The sequence below is a fragment of the Neltuma alba genome, unplaced genomic scaffold (genome assembly GCF_004799145.2).
Source record: "Neltuma alba isolate B1F8T4 unplaced genomic scaffold, ASM479914v2 tig00012002_pilon, whole genome shotgun sequence".
Classification (NCBI taxonomy): Eukaryota; Viridiplantae; Streptophyta; class Magnoliopsida; order Fabales; family Fabaceae; genus Neltuma; species Neltuma alba.
In genome coordinates this window covers 212,428-230,066 of record NW_021636574.1, presented here as the reverse complement: position 1 = coordinate 230,066, position 17,639 = coordinate 212,428, and the positions used below count along the sequence as shown (strand labels likewise).

Here is a 17,639-nt window from a genome sequence, read left to right as displayed (position 1 = left end):
AAATAAATTTTTAATTTTATCTACATTTAAATAAAATTGTTATATTTATATTACATTCTCTCATAATTAGTAACTTTGAATAAAGGTTATATTAAAAAACTTAATTCACATCTTATAATAAAAATCATTCATACCTTTTAAAAGCTTGTTCATAACAAGCATCAATGAGTATTTTATTACTCCCACCTGTTCTTGTTATGAGTTTCAAATAATCAATTTACATATAATAAGAAATCAGTTAAAATTAGTTAAAAGCAAATAAATAAGATATATACTTTTGTTTCTAAATATGTCCTTATAATAGATGAGAAAAATGATAAAAAAGAATGTATAAAGATGTAATGTGAGATTGTGGCAAAAGAGAGGGAATAAATAATTAAAGACAATATTAAAAAAATATATTAAATATTGAGATAGATTCAAATTAAAGTTTATAAAATGAATCACACATCTCTCCAAATATAAAGCTTATAAGTAGGACAAGGTGAGTATTTTAATATTTATATTCCTAAGAGCTGAATTAACAAGATAAAAAAAAGATAGAAATATTAAGAAATATACTTTTTTTACCCTAAATATATTCATATTTATAAGAAGGTAAGTGTGAGAAAAAAGATAAAAAAAATGTATAAAAATTAACAAAGAGAGAAAATAGAATTAGTTAGAAATAAAATTAGTAAAAATGCATTTAATGTTCAAATAATCTCAAATTTAATGTTAACAAACGGACCCAATTAATTCAAAAATTAGAATGTTATAGTAGGACCCAAGGAAGTATTTAATAAAAATAGGGTCAAGACATAAATTTGTTTTAAAAATTTTTGCTCAGAAATGTTGGGCATTCGAAAGTTTTTTGGGTACAAATTTACCCTAAAAATTTAAAATGGTAGCAATATTGCCCCTAATATTAAAAATGTTAACAGTCGATATCATTATTTTAATAGTCAACATTAATTTTATAACGGTAGGGGCAATATTATGACAATTTTAAATTTTTATAGTAAATTTGTACCCAAACAAACTTCTAAGTGCCCAACTCTATTAAGTAAAAATTTAAGGACAAATTTGTACCTTAATCTATAAAAATAACTAAATTTTGTTATACATGAATTCTTGCTATCTCTGGTCATCTTTCCTTCCTAGCATTACTCCACCAAGTGTATTGACACATAATATGTGTGACTTGTAAAGCCACTTCATCTTCTTAGTAAGGTTGTGCACGTATTTTTTTTCAATAGCTTAAAAGCTATCTCCAGCTTGAGTTACTTGCGTGAGTTGGTGATTCGTGATAGTAGCATCTTCTCATGTTCCTTATTTTATAAATATCGTCAAATAGTGTATATTCTCACTCTTTTAAGACTTTGCGCAATGTCTAATTTGATGGTATTATGGCAATTTCGAGACATGACTCAACTTTTTTTTTCCTCACTAAAGCATAGGTATCCTCCTATCAGAAGCAATTCTTTTCGAGACATGATTTAACCTTTAACTAGTCTTCAAAATGTTAATAATCTTGTGGGTTTATTGGTTTTTTTTTTTTTGGACCTTGTTGTGGGTTTATTGGTTGAAGCTTCACACTATATTTGTTTCAAATATTGTTGGGTTACAGTGTAAGTTAGTCCGTTATAATATGTTTCCGTTTTTAAACTTTGGGCTCCCAACTTGATCCTGACAGAAAATTCGTTGGTGATTTTATATGTTTTAATTTATCGTTTTGTTAAATAAATTGATTTTTATTAAAAAAACATATTTGTTGCTTTTCCGTACTAATAAATGAAATACAATAAATGATCAATCCTTGAAAGTTAAATCCTTCAAAGTTCAAACTTTTCTGGCCAAAAAACTCAAAGTTAAATCTTTCAAAGCACAGACTTTTGCCACCCATAACCAAACCAAAAAGTCCTCTGATAAGACTTTAAAGAGTATAATAAACAAGAGACCGTTATTTCCTTATCGATACTGTAGAAGAGGGGCACGTTGACAAAAGTGGCACAACAAAGTCGAGCACTTTCCATACTCTATATATTGTGCTTCTACCTTATCATACTCACAGTGGAAGCTCAAATCAATTCTCTGAAATGGCGAAAGTGGGAAGGATCAAGCTGGGTTCACAAGGTTTGGAGGTATCGGCCCAGGGACTGGGTTGCATGAGCATGTCTGCTGGCTATGGCACTCCTAAACCCGAACCGGACATGATCGCTCTCGTCCACCACGCCATCCAGAGCGGTATCACACATCTCGACACCGCCGACGTCTACGGCCCTCACACAAATGAAATTCTTCTCGGAAAGGTATGCTCGATTCCAGGTCCTTTTTGAGTTTGTAGCTTCTTCGCGTTTGTTCACTCTGTGGGTTTTTGACGAATTGGGTGTGAATTTCTTCGGCCAGGCTCTGAAGGGAGGTTTCAGGAACAAGGTCGAATTGGCCTCCAAATTCGGAGTCAGCTTTGCCGATGACAAGGCTGATATACGGGGCGATCCTGCATACGTGAGAGCCGCATGTGAGGCGAGCCTGAAGAGACTGGAGGTCGATTGTATTGATCTCTATTACCAGCATCGTGTTGATACTCGTGTGCCTATTGAAGTCACGGTCCGTCTTTTATCTGCTTTGGATATTCTTTTCTCTGAGTAAATTGCAGTTTTTATGTTTGATATAAAATCAGTTTCACTATGTATTGTCGTTAAAATTTGGATACAAGATAGACAGGCTGTTGAGTAATACACCTTTCACGTATCCCGTATCCAAATTTTAACGAAAATAGTCATGCGATTCATTGCTCTATGTTTGTTTCTCTTATAAGTTGAGTTTTATCGTATTCCAATGGAGTTACTCTGATTGTAAGTAGTACACATTATTGAGAACTCAATCCTGGCTTAAAGACCATGAAAATGTTTTTACACGCACTCTGACAATAAATTATCACTGTAACTTTCACATATTTATATTGCATCAGGTGTAACAAAATAAAAACAAGATTGTTGAAATGAGATATCTTAAACCGGGGGAGGCAAACAGGCTTGGACCAAAACGCTGGGGAACATTTGTAATATGACATATATGATATTATACATATAATGAAAAACCTAAATCCTTGATTAGTTAGCACTGTGTGAGATTGCAGCAGATTGAGACTATCATTCTTGGTTCTGGCTCCTCAGTTGTTTATTATAGATACAGAATCATATATAATGCTCGAGCCTGGTGATTCTGATATGTTTTCTTAAAAGATTTCCACCCTCTTGAGCCAAAAAACTATAGAGCGTTATTTTAATCCTATGAGATGATTTTCCTGCAAAAAAAGAAAAGAAAATCAGGATTTTGGAATACATTTTACATTTTGTGGCCTTGGTTTTTCGCTCATGTTTCAGATCTGTTAAATCTTATAGCCTTGGACCAATATTCTTGGTATTCCTTGTGCTTATAACTAAACTTTTTGGGAGAATTGCTATGAAGTCCCAAGATCATGATTACCATAGAGTTCTAGTAACAAGATATCAACATGCAATGATGAGTTACGGGATAGTAAAATGACAACTGTTCACTTGTCTCACTTGTCATTAGAATTTATTGGTAATTATTTTCTTTCCTTGGCCGCTCATTGTGATTCTCCCAAACTTTTTCTTCACCTGACCTGATTTCTAAAGGTCAAGTGGTTTATTCGGCTCTAAAAGTTTCTTGTTTGGAGGAATTTAAGATGAATTTCAGAATCAATTTCTTTTCCCTGCTAGTTGTAAAATGTATGCTGCATAATTGTATGGTTTGATCTTAAGCCTTTTAAAAACAAAACATTGTCTTCAATTTTCTTTAAATTGCCATCTTGGCTGTGCTAGATGGACTAAAAGGCCAAGTAACGGTTTTCACAATGACTTATGGAATCAAGAATCCCTTTCTTCTACGTACCCTCCATTTGTGCATTTTCTGTGCACAAGAGTTGACCAGTTCACTCCACATTATCTTATACCTTTTCTTGGGTTTGGCGAAAGATATGCTCATAAGTCTTAAGTCATATGCTATCTTTCTAGACTTACTATATGAGAATTCAGGTTTTTACTATAAAGATATATCTGTGATTCTTTGGAGCTAAGAGTACTTTTGTGAATCTGCAATTTATCTTCCATCACTTTTCAAGGAGATGCAACTTTGATAAATGGAACTGACAATTGGTCCATATTTGACATGCATCCACTTCAACATGTTCATGATCTGGCTGATAAACATGTCCTATAATTTTTTTTATGCGTTAACATATATAAAAATCTACTTGTACGATGCCGTACTGTAGCCTTATTTTCATGTTATTTATTCTAAGATCGGGGAACTAAAAAAACTTGTTGAGGAGGGTAAAGTTAAATACATTGGCTTGTCTGAGGCCTCAGCTTCAACAATCAGAAGAGCACACGCTGTACATCCTATAACAGCTGTGCAGTTGGAGTGGTCCTTATGGGCAAGAGATGTGGAGGAAGACATAATTCCAACTTGCAGGTGAGGTTGGAGCTACTAAAGTTGCTGATCATAATATTTATCCTTTTTCTCTACTGTGTGTTTTGATAAAAAATTAGTGTCTAGCTTTGCAACCTCTGATTTTGCATTTGTGAAATTCTTAGAGAACTTGGCATTGGAATTGTAGCATATAGTCCTCTTGGACGAGGATTCTTTTCCTCAGGAGCAAAGGTGGTAGAAAGCTTTTCAGAGAATGACTTTCGGAAGGTTTGTGTTTATATGGTCCCATTTATAATAATAAACCAGCTTAGCTTCTAGTGTGAAAGTTAATAATTCTCAGCTTCTTCTAACCTTTTGTGTCCTTCAAAGCTTCAGTTATGGTTTTACCATTCAAGATTAGATAGCAGTAAAATGTTTTTGTTAAACTAGTTGATTATCTGCCTTGTGGATTTAATAATTATATTTGCATAATACAACGATTGCGTTCACTTTAGCATCAGTTTGTTTATAACCTGGATAAATTATGAAGATCATAACACAATCTTGAGTAGTTCCAAGTGCTTATCTCTTTTGACAAATCTTGAGTAGTGGCATGATTTTTGGAAAATAAAAAGATTGTTAAATTGCTTAGCTCCCATGTTAAATTCAAGCCCGATTTTTCCTTCTACACTTCCGATCTTTGTCCTATTTTTCCCTCTTAATTAGTTTTTGCATTGAAAATTGAGGTCTGAACCCTGAGAGATTGCATGATTAAACCCTGACAGAAGAGAAATTGACTGGAAATATTAGATGGATTGAGAGAAGGTTATCATGATGCATCTTTATTTGGATTTTTTTGCTTTCCTGGGTTGATCATGAAAACAGAACTTGTTTCTATCCATCCAGTTTATGCCTAGGAGGCTTATAGATATAATTTCAATCAATAGGGAACTGGATGTTGCCTTGCCATATGACAATCCTCTTCTTAAGGTTGAGATAAAAAATTTGTTCTCCCTGACACTTTGTTTCAATGTAAATGATGGACACAATTCTATATCTATGGTTGAAACATCCTTGTTGATAGATTGACATTGAGATTAATCTTATTCGTGTGTCAATTGTACCCCATTTCAGCGACTGCCGAGATTCTATCCTGAAAACATGGAGCACAATAAGATTATATTTGAGAGGGTTAATGAAATGGCTACAAGGAAGGGATGCACTCCATCCCAGCTAGCACTGGCCTGGGTTCATCATCAGGGCAATGATGTGTGCCCTATACCAGGAACCACCAAAATTGAGAACCTGAACCAAAACATTGGGGCTTTGTCAGTTAAGCTCACCCCAGAAGAAATGGCAGAACTTGAGTCTTTCGTTTCTGCTGACGCGATCAAGGGCGAAAGATCTGGTCCTGGAATAGCTACCTATAAGGACGCTGACACTCCCCCTCTTTCTTCCTGGAAAGCTGCTGCATAAAATAGTTCATTCCTTACACTTTGTATATTCAGTACTTGCTGTTGCTACCTTAAGCAGACTGATCAGCACAAGAGGTATCCTTGCCTTAAAGGAGTTGTTATATTAGTCCTTCTAGAAGGAGGGCAAAGGGAGATGGATGGTATTTCGGCATTTAATAGGGACACTATATGGATTTTCAATACTGCCCTCAAAACTAAAACTGGCATTTCAGCAGCCATTAGGATCAGTTTGAATCGTATAATATTATATATTATATATATATATATATGTGTATGTGTGTGTGTGTGTGTGTGATAGTTTCGAACCTGAGACATCATGGAATGCCCACGAAGAACATGTCCAAAAACCCACGAGAGAGACTGGGGCCACAAATTGTATAATACTCCTCCTGTGTCCTTAATATAAGACTTAATTAAAAAGTTGATGTTATTTTATATGTAAAAATCTATTTCACATGTTTATCAATTTTTTTCTAAATTAGCGCTATTGATATTTCTCCAACAATCAATTAGGAAAGAAAAAGAGGGAATTAAAAAGATACTTAGGATGTTTTAGAAAGAACATATTATATACTAGTAAACTAATTTAACTAACATTATTAATTTACTCAAATTAGTTTGTTAGTTCTTTTATTAAGGATCGAAAGAGTATCATGAATGAGAATTGGAATCTTTTCATACAAGTGTTTCAAGAAGCAGCTTGTCAAATATGTGGGTGGTTAACGTGAGTTGGTTTAATGAAATGGATTAGTCCTTCATAACTTGGTGAACCAAAATTTGAATATCCTATTGGGAGAAATATTTACGTTTAGTACTCTATAGTATCTCAAATAAGATTGATTCTAATAGGAGAATATCTATGCCTAGAAAAGCGTGTGTGTGTGAACAATTAATACTCTTCTACCCGCTGGACATATCCTTTATGTTAACAGGGAGACTGGCGATTGAATACCAACATATTATGGCCCACACAGATCAAAACATATTCTCAACGGATTTATTCATTTAATTTTTTTTGTAAAATTTAATCCGATATTGGACATTAATCTTCCACAATTTGATATGATCGGAGCTTTTCTTAGTCTTAACTAACTAAAGATTGGTATCAAATAGTACTCAACTTTAGGCTAGTTTGTTTAAACTTTTTCCCATTAAAAAAACACTATTTTTTTGGAAAAAAAATAACGTTTGTTAAACTTTAACATCTCTTTAATCTTTTGAAAATAAATAAATTAAAAAATAATTTCCCAATTATTTTGAGAAGCTACTTTATATAGCTTCTAAAAATAATCAGATGCATGAGGTTGTTCCAATTGTAGAGGTAGATAGGTTCTTCTGTTTTTTAAATGGTTATGATGTGACTCAAAATTTTTTGCTACGTATAGGTATCTTCCTATTAAATGTAATTCTACTATCGGGCATTAAATATGAGTAATTTTCTCAGTGGGACTTCGAACTCAGTTTATTTATTCAAATGGAACCTTGCATGCCTGCATCTTCTTTTATAAAAAAAGGTCTATGTTCCATACTTTGAGTGGCTAAAATAGTGGTGGATGTAGTTAGGAAAACCGGCCTACCTTTGATAGGCACTCACCAATAGATTTATTTGCAAAGGCCAGACCTTTAAAAGCATGGGCCCGGATCGGATCACGGACTTCAGGCCTGTTTAACAAAAGGACATTATTTTCTCACCTTTTTTCAAGTATATAAAAACAAAACAAAATAAAATCCTGCTTTAAAATATAAATATTATAAAATTTAAGTCGCAAACACTAAGCATCATTAACATCAACACATAAAGCTAAGAATGTCAATTTCCAGCTTGAAAGAACTAGCAATTGATGTTGACCGTTCTTTCATCAGTTTAAGACATCTATTTATTTTAGTTATTAGGCTTCTGTAATGATAAAATATTAGAAAACTAAAGCATCAAATTGATGTCTAAATAATCAAAACAAAACCAAATCAAATCATAATCCTGAATTCTGATAAAAAATAGTTATGATGTAAATATTTTTATTAATGATAATTATGTTTGTTGATTTAAAGAATAATTAGATGCCATAGATACGGAAAATGTCATAAAAATATGGTGATATGTAGAGATATTATTAAATTAAAAATAAATAATAAATAACTCTCTTGTGAATATAGATGAGCAACGAATTTTTTATTAAATCACTAAATAATAAATTACTAAATAAGAAACAACATTCAAAATATTAGTTAAATTTAGTAAAATAATAAATATGTAAGAGATATATATTTCCAATTATAACATTATTTATAAAGACAGTACATAAAAAATAATGAATAAAAATTTAGGAAGAATTAGAACAAAGGACCTATGGACAAAAATATTCAATGCAGATGATTATAAAAATTTGAATTATTTTAAAAGACCATATATTAAAATATAATTTCAGAAAGACTAAAATATTCATTATTAATCCTCTTATATTCTCTCATACAATATTTCACTTATTTGACAGTTTAGTGAGTTCCCTCAATTTCCATTAGCCCGCCTGGCTGCACCCCACTCCACACAAAATAGAAAGAATATTGATTGATGTATTTTACTCTCTTTTTTATTCATGAGTGTAAACAAAATTGGGAGAATTGCAGCGAAGAAAGTAGAAGGGGTAATTTGGTATTTTAAAATTTATATCTGAACACTTGGTCCTTTTAAATAATTTTAATTTTTATGATCTTTCTTATTAAATATTTTTCTCTACAGATCCTTTGGTCTAATTCTCCCAAAAATCTATTGTGGAGAGATAATAAGTAACATATATATTTAATAAGAATAAAAATGAAAAGACTAATTTAAAATTTTATATAAAAAATTATTTCTTATATTTAAAAACATAAAGAATTTGTTACTTATAAAAAGAAACTGATAAATATTATCTTTCATGTCAGTATCCTTGAATAGAATGATAGCATTCCTTTCATTGCATAATAATAAAGTAATGAATGAAGCAAGACACGTGTTAAGAAATAATTTGTGTTTGCGAAAAATTGTCAATTTTATTTTACCTCGAACAAACAATATAGTATAAAGTAGGTGGGTGAAAAATAGACAGCTGAATGAATAAGGGATAATTAATATACAATCTTTATAGCTTTAATAGGTTTTTAATTAGGTCTTTATATATTTTTTTTACTTTTTATCAGCTCCTTATAATTTCATATGTTTTTAATTAGGTTTTTATAATTTTTTTATTAGTGCTTATTGTTTTATTTTATTTTTAATTAGGCCATTGTAGTTTTTATTCTTTATTCTATAACTAATAAATTATTATAATAATCTTATGTTAATATTCTTTTAAATTTTTAGTTAAGCATATATATTATTTATTTTTCAATTTTAATGTTTATAATTATAAAATTCAAATTCTAATAATAAAATTTTGTAAAATTAGAATATAATTATAAATAATGTATAGATAAGTATAATTGATTATTCTGATTAATTATTAATTACTTAATGATTATATGAATTATTTTGTCCAATTATATAATTAATAATTTAAAAATGAAAATAATTTTACAGAATAAATTTAATAAATAATTTTTTAAAACTACAAAGGGCCTAATTAAAAAATAAGTGAAACTATAAGGACTTGATAAAAAATTATAAGGACCTAATTAAAAATACATGAAAGTAAAATGATATGATAAAAAGAAAAAATTTTATAGAGACCTGATTAAAAATCAGATGAAATTATAATGATCCTGAGATTAATTATCCCAATGAATAATTATGAGGATTTTTTTGTAAATATATTAACTATTCATTAAATTTTATAATATTATTCCCTCTAATAAAGGGTGTGGTTGTTTCAGCATTTGGAAGAGAAAACATGAGGTGGGAAGTGTAAAATGTTAGTTTGGGAGAAACATGGAGAGTGAGTGTTGTTTAGATGAGTGATCAGTTAAAAGGACTTTTAAGTCAAAAACTCCCCCAACATAAAAGTTACATCTCTATCCAAGAGAAAGAAAGAAAAAGGCAATGAGGCAGAAAGGGAGGAGAAGGAAAAAAGGAAAAAGATCAAGGAAGAGATTTTTTTATAAAAAAATAATGACATTAAATATATCAATTAAATAATAATATTTTTTTTATTTTTTTAATATAAGATCTAGTTGATTAATTTGAAAGATTAAAAAAATTATAAATTCATTATAGTATATGTTATATGATCTCACTAAAATACTTATATGTATTTCATATTATATATTAGTTTATAAGTCGCACAAAGTAGTTTTCAATAACAATTTTAATATTTTATATTTACATTTATTTTTATCTATTCAATACATATTAAATGGTTTTTAATACTTACAAATTTTTCTAATTATATATTAATTTCCTTTTTTATTTTTTTTAAATTTATCAAATTATGTAAATATGATATATATTATAAAACTCATGTCCTTTTTGGACATTTTATATCTCAACTTACTTTTTTATTATTTATCCAGATAGATTTCAATTTGTCAAACTAATTTTTTTTTTATAAAAACTAATCCAAACATAAATCATATTATATTAACTGATTTTTGCAAAAGTTAGATTGCCAAAAAGTTATTTCCCCCATCACTAATCCAAACAAATCCTAAGACACTCTACACCTCTCATTAGAACTAAACATTGGAGTTAAGTCATAATTTTGTTTGAAAATGAAATAAATTTGTAATTATCCAAATAGATTTCAATTTGTCAAACTAATTTTTTTTTATAAAATTCAAACATAAATCACATTACATTAATTAATTTTACCTTAACTGACTTTTGTAAAAGTTATTTTGTAAAAAAATTACTTCTCCCATCACTAATCCAAATAAACTCTAAGACACTCTATACCTCTCATCAAAACTAAACATCAGAGTTAAGTCATAATTTTGTTTGAAAATGAAATAAATTTTTAATTTTATCTACATCTAAATAAAATTGTTATATTTATATTACATTCTCTCTCATAATTAGTGACTTTGAATATAGGTTATATTAAAAAACTTAATTCACATCTTATAATAAAAATCATTTATACCTTTTAAGAGGTTGTTCATAACAAGGATCGACGAGTATTTTATTACTCCCACCTGTATAAAATGTAAGAAATCAATTAAAATTAGTTAAAGCAAGTAAGTAAAATATACCCTTTTGTTTCTAAATATATCCTTATAATAGATGAGAAAAATAATGAAAAAGAAATGTAATGTGAGAGTGTGGCAAAAGAGAAGGAATAAATAATTAAAGACAATATTTAAAAAATGTATTAAATGTTGAGATAGATTCAAATTAAAGTTTATAAAATGAATTGCACATATCTCCAAATATAAAACTTATAAGTAGGACAAGGTGAGTACTTTATTATTTATATTCGTAAGAGTTGAATTGCATGGTTTAAGAAATATTAAGAAATGTACTTTTTTTTTACCCCAACTATATTCTTATTTATAAGAAGGTAAGTGTGAGAAAAAAGATAAAAAAGAATGTATTAAAAATAACAAAGAGAGAAAATAGAATTAGGTAGAAATAAAATTAGTAAAAATGCATTTAATGTTTAAATAATCTGAAATTTAATGTTATGAAATGGACCCAATTAATTCAAAAATTAGAATGTTATAGTAGGAGCCAAGGAAGTATTTAATAAAAATAGGGTTAAGATATAAATTTGTTTTGAAAATTTTACTTAGAAACATTGGGCATCTGAAAGTTTTTTTGATACAAATTTACCTTAAAAATTTAAAATGATAGCAATGTTGCTCATAATGTCAAAAATGTTAGGGGTTGATATCATTATTTTAACTATTAACATTAGTTTTATAACAGTATGGGGCATATTATTACGATTTTAAACCTTTATAGCAAATTTGTACCCAAACAAACTTCTAGGTGTCTAACTCTCCTAAGTAAAAATTTAAAGGATAAATTTATACCTGAATCTATAAAAATAACTAAATTTTGTTATACATGAATTCTTGCTATCCCTGGTCATCTTTCCTTCCTAGCATTACGCCACCAACTGCATTGACAAATACTATGTGTGACTTATAAAGCCACTTGATCTTCTTAGCAAGGTTGTGCGCAGACCTTTTTCCAACTTAAAAGCCATCTCCAGCTTGAGTTACTTGTGTGAGTTGGTGGTTCATGATAATAGCATCTTCTCATGTTCCTTATTTTATGAATGTCGTCGAATAGTGTATATTCTCATTCGTGCAATGTCTAATTTGACGGTGCTATACCTGGTCTGAGACATGACTCAACCTTTAACTAGTCTTCAAAATGTTAATAATCTTGTGGGTTTATTGGTTTTTTTGGTTTTTTTTTACCTCCTTGTTGTGGGTTTATTGGTTGAAGCTTCACATTTTATTTGTTTCAAATATTGTCGGGTTACCGTTTAAGTTAGTCTGTTATGATATGTTTCCGTTTTTAAACTTTGGGCTCCCATCTTGATCTTGACCGAATATAAGTTGGTGATTTTATGTGTTATTTTATCGTTTTATTAAATAAATTGATTTTTATAAAAAAAATTAAAATAAAAGCAATTAATATAAACTAATTTTTCATAGAAATAAATGAAATATAATAAAGGAAGAAGTAGAATGAGGTTGTAAGAAAGAAAATAATTAATAAAAAATCTCAATAAAAACTAAGTAGTCTATAATGATAAGTTTCAGAATAAAAAATCATAACCTTTAAAATTTATTTTGTAATTTTTTTAAAAAACCTAATTGTAATTCTCCTGTAATAAATAATCAATTCTTGAAAGTTCAATCTTTCAAAGTTCTGGCGAAAAAAAGGTCCCAAAAAAAAAAACACTTTTCTGGCGAAAAGACACAAAGTTCAGAGCAGAGACTTTTGCCACCCATAGCCAAACCAAAAAGTCCTCTGATAGACTGATAGGACTTTAAAGGGTGTAATAAGGACAAGAGACCATTGTTTCCTTATCGATGTAGTAGAAGGAGGACACATTGACGCGAGAGGCACAACAAAGTCGAGCACTTCTACCTTATCATACTCAGAGTGGAAGCTTAAATCAGATTCTCTGAAATGGCGAAAGTGGGAAGGATCAAGCTGGGTTCACAAGGCTTGGAGGTATCGGCCCAGGGACTGGGTTGCATGAGCATGTCTGCTGGCTATGGCACTCCTAAACCCGAACCGGACATGATCGCTCTCATCCACCACGCCATCCAGAGCGGTATCACACATCTCGACACCGCCGACACCTACGGCCCTCACACAAATGAAATTCTTCTCGGAAAGGTATGCTTGATTCCCGGTCCTTTTTGATTTTGTAGCTTCTTCGCGTTTGTTCACTCTGTGGGTTTTTGACGAATTGGGTGTGAATTTCTTCGGCCAGGCTCTGAAGGAAGGTTTCAGGAACAAGGTCGAATTGGCCTCCAAATTCGGAATCAGCTTTGCCGGCGGCAAGGCTCATGTACGCGGCGACCCTGCATACGTGAGAGCTGCATGTGAGGCGAGCTTGAAGAGACTGGAGGTCGATTGTATTGATCTCTATTACCAGCATCGTGTTGATACTCGTGTGCCTATTGAAGTCACGGTCCGTCTTTTATCTGCTTTGGATATTCTTTTCTCTGAGTAAATTGCAGTTTTTATGTTTGATATAAAATCAGTTTCACTATGTATTGTCGTTAAAATTTGGATACAAGATAGACAGGCTGTTGAATAATACACGTTTCACGTATCCCGTATCCCGTATCCAAATTTTAACGAAAATAGTCATGCGATTCATTGCTCCATGTTTGTTTCACTTATAAGTTGAGTTTTATCGTATTCCAATGGAGTTACTCTGATTGTAAGTAGTACACATTATTGAGAACTCAATCCTGGCTTAAAGACCATGAAAATGTTTTTACACGCACTCTGACAATAAATTATCATTGTAACTTTCACATATTCATATTGGATCAGGTGTAACAAAATAAAAACAAGATTGTTGAAATGAGATATCTTAAACCGGGGGAGGCAAACAGGTTTGGACCAAAACGCTGGGGTCCATTTGTAATATGACATATATGATATTATACATATAATGAAAAACCTAAATCCTTGATTAGTTAGCAGTGTGAGATTGCAGCAGATTGAGAACTATCATTCTTAGTTCTGGCTCCTCAGTTGTTTATTATAGATACAGAATCATATATAATGCTCGAGCCTGGTGATTCTGATATGTTTTCTTAAAAGATTTCCACCCTCTTGAGCCAAAAAACTATAGAGCGTTATTTTAATCCTATGAGACGATTTTCCTGCAAAAAAAGAAAAGAAAATCAGGATTTTGGAATACATTTTACATTTTGTGGCCTTGGTTTTTCGCTCATGTTTCAGATCTGTTTAATCTTATAGCCTTGGACCAATATTCTTGGTATTCCTTGTGCTTATAACTAAACTTTTTGGGAGAATTGCTATGAAGTCCTAAGATCATTATTACCATAAAGTTCTAGTAACAAGATATCAACATGCAATGATGAGTTACAAGGTAGTAAATGACAACTGTTCACTTGTCTCACTTGTCATTTATTGGTAATTATTTTCTTTCCTTGGCCGCTCATTGTGATTCTCCTAAACTTTTTCTTCACCTGACCTGATTTCTAAAGGTCAAGTGGTTTATTCGGCTCTAAAAGTTTTTTGATTGGAGGAATTTAAGATGAATCTCAGAATCAAATTCTTTTCCCTGCAAGTTGTAAAATGTATGCTGCATAATTATATGGTGCGATCTTTAGCTTTTTAAAACCAAGACACTGTCTTCAATTTTCTTTAAATTGCCATCTTGGCTGTGCTACATGGACTAAAAGGTCAAGTAACGGTTTTCACAATGACTTATGGAATCAAGAAGCCCTTTCTTCTACGTACCCTCCATTTGTACATTTTCTGTGTACAAGGGTTGGCCAGTTCACTCCACATTATCTTATACCTTTTTTTGGGTTTGGCTAAAGATATGCTCATAAGTCTTAAGTCATATGCTATCTTTCTAGACTTACTATATGAGAATTCAGGTTTTCACTGTAAAGATATATCTGTGATTCTTTGCAGCTAAGAGTACTTTTGTGAATCTGCAATTTATCTTCCATCACTTTTCAAGGAGATGCAACTTTGATAAATGGAACTGACAATTGGTCCATATTTGACATGCATCCTTTTCAACATGTGCATGATCTAGCTGATAAACATGTCCTATAATTTTTTTGATGTGTTAACATATATAAAAATCTAAATGTACGATACTATGCCATAAACTTATTTTCATGTTATTTATTTTAAGATTGGGGAACTCAAAAAACTGGTTGAGGAAGGGAAAGTTAAATACATTGGCTTGTCTGAGGCTTCAGCTTCAACAATCAGAAGAGCACACGCTGTTCATCCTATAACAGCTGTGCAGTTGGAGTGGTCCTTGTGGGCAAGAGATGTGGAGGAAGAGATAATTCCCACTTGCAGGTGAGGTTGGAACTACTAAAGTTGTTAATCATAATATCTTTCCTTTTTCTCTACTGTGTGTTTTGATAAAAAATTAGTGTCTAGCTTTGCAACCTCTGATTTTGCATTTGTGAAATTCTTAGAGAACTTGGCATTGGAATTGTAGCATATAGTCCTCTTGGACGAGGATTCTTGTCCTCAGGAGCAAAGGTGGTTGAAAGCTTTTCAGAGAATGACTTTCGGAAGGTTTGTGTTTATATGGTCCCATTTATAATAATAAACCAGCTTAGCTTCTAGTGTGAAAGTTAATAATTCTCAGCTTCTTCTAAGCTTTTGTGTCCTTCAAAGCTTCAGTTATGGTTTTACCATTCAAGACTAGATAGCAGTAAAATGTTTTTGTTAAACTAGTTGATTATCTGCCTTGTGGATTTAATAATTATATTTGCATAATACAACGATTGCGTTCACTTTAGCATCAGTTTGTTTATAACCTGGATAAATTATGAAGATCATAACACAATCTTGAGTAGTTCCAAGTGCTTATCTCTTTTGACAAATCTTGAGTAGTGGCATGATTTTTGGAAAAGAAAAAGATTGTTAAATTGCTTAGCTCTCATGTTAAATTCAAGCCTGATTTTTCCTTCTACACTTCCCGTCTTTGTCCTATTTTTCCCTCTTAATTAGTTTATGCATTGAAAATTGAGGTCTGAACGCTGAGGAGAGATTGCATGATGAAACCCTGACAGAAGAGAAATTGACATGGCTTGAGAGAAGGTTATCATGATGCATCTTTATTCGGATTTTTTTCTTTCATAGGTCGATCATTAAAACAAAAACTTGTCTCCATCATCCAGTTTATGCCTAGGAGGCTGATAGATGTTATAAAATTTCAAACAGGGAACTAGATGTTGCCTTGACATATAACTTTAAGGGAGAATAGAATAATATGTTCAGCGCCTTTCTTCTATTCCATCATTGCTCCTCTTACTGATATATCCTCTTCTTAAGGTTGAGATCTAAAAGTTGTCCTTCCTTACACTTTGTTTCAATGTAAATGATGGACAAAATTCTACATTTATGCTTGAAACATCCATTGTTGATAGATTGACATTGAGATATAATCTTGTTTGTACCTATTGTGCCCTATTTCAGCGATTGCCTAGATTCTATCCCGAAAACATGGAGCACAATAAGATTATATTTGAGAGGGTTAATGAAATGGCTACAAGGAAGGGATGCACTCCATCCCAGCTTGCACTGACCTGGGTTCATCATCAGGGCAATGATGTGTGCCCTATACCAGGAACCACCAAAATTGAGAACCTGAACCAAAACATTGGGGCTTTGTCACTTAAGCTCACTCCAGAAGAAATGGCTGAACTTGAGTCTTTCGCTTCTGCTGACGTGATCAAGGGAGAAAGATCTGGTCCTGGAATAGCTACATATGAGGTCGTTGACACTCCCCCTCTTTCTTCCTGGAAAGCTGCATAATACAGTTCATTCCTTATACTTTGTATATTCAGTACTTGCTGTTGCTACCTTTAGCAAACTTATCAGTACAAAAAGTATCCTTGCCTGAAAGGAGCTGTTATGTTACTACTTCTAGGGTTTTCGTTTATGTATATATGTATGTTTGTCTAAATAAGCCAAGACAATTGGCTGCATGAAAACAGTCGCCTCTCTGCAAATTAGCTTGCTTAGTATGTCTTTCTACCTCTGGTCATTAATATAAGATTTAGTTTATAATTCAAACTAGTTCAATTTGAAATATAAATTAGATCTTATAATAAAAACCAAAGGTAGTATACTGACTTGAATATGTTGATCAGTAATATATTCGTATTGTTGAGGGATGTTGCTTCAAACCCGAATTTAAGATACTCTTGTTAAGTAGGGTATTTGTGAGAAGGATTGACTGGATTGGCTGGAAAAGTGACTGGAGTGAGAAACCTGAAGAGGCTTAGAACTTATAGAAGAGGTGGAAAGGATGTGAATAATACCTTACAGAAGCAAGATTTGAATCATGTTGTTTGTATGAGAATTGCATGAATAAATAATTTATAAATACCTTATTAGTGCAGTTTTGCGTCAGGAGGCCTCTTTTAGTCTTTGGGGGTGTTTGGCAATTTTTGGAAAAGTGCTTTTTGTACTCAATCCATGGTTTGGGCCGGATAATTGCCAAACACTTGGTATTTTCAGCAAACCGTGGTTTGGGTCAAAACCAAGGTTTTAAAACTCAAAACCAAGGTTTCGAAATAAGCAGAATATTTTCGCTTCTAGAAAGAAATTTTGGGTCGTTAGTG

General features: G+C 31.6%; 2 protein-coding genes across 2 annotated transcripts; both read left to right on the top strand.

Annotated features, from left to right (window-relative positions):
• Positions 1 to 1,948: 1,948 nt before the first annotated feature.
• On the top strand, positions 1,949 to 6,108 carry LOC114720865 (probable aldo-keto reductase 2). The gene is made up of 5 exons (XM_028906588.1): positions 1,949 to 2,291; positions 2,389 to 2,589; positions 4,310 to 4,482; positions 4,605 to 4,707; positions 5,554 to 6,108. The coding sequence occupies exons 1-5, from the start codon at positions 2,079 to 2,081 to the stop codon at positions 5,893 to 5,895; spliced, it is 1,032 nt and encodes a 343-aa protein (XP_028762421.1). The 5' UTR covers positions 1,949 to 2,078; the 3' UTR covers positions 5,896 to 6,108.
• Positions 6,109 to 12,846: 6,738 nt separating this feature from the next.
• Positions 12,847 to 17,201, top strand: LOC114720867 (probable aldo-keto reductase 2). Its single transcript, XM_028906589.1, has 5 exons — positions 12,847 to 13,167; positions 13,265 to 13,465; positions 15,185 to 15,357; positions 15,480 to 15,582; positions 16,489 to 17,201. Exons 1-5 carry the CDS (start codon positions 12,955 to 12,957, stop codon positions 16,825 to 16,827), a joined length of 1,029 nt encoding a protein of 342 aa, XP_028762422.1. The 5' UTR covers positions 12,847 to 12,954; the 3' UTR covers positions 16,828 to 17,201.
• Positions 17,202 to 17,639: the final 438 nt, after the last annotated feature.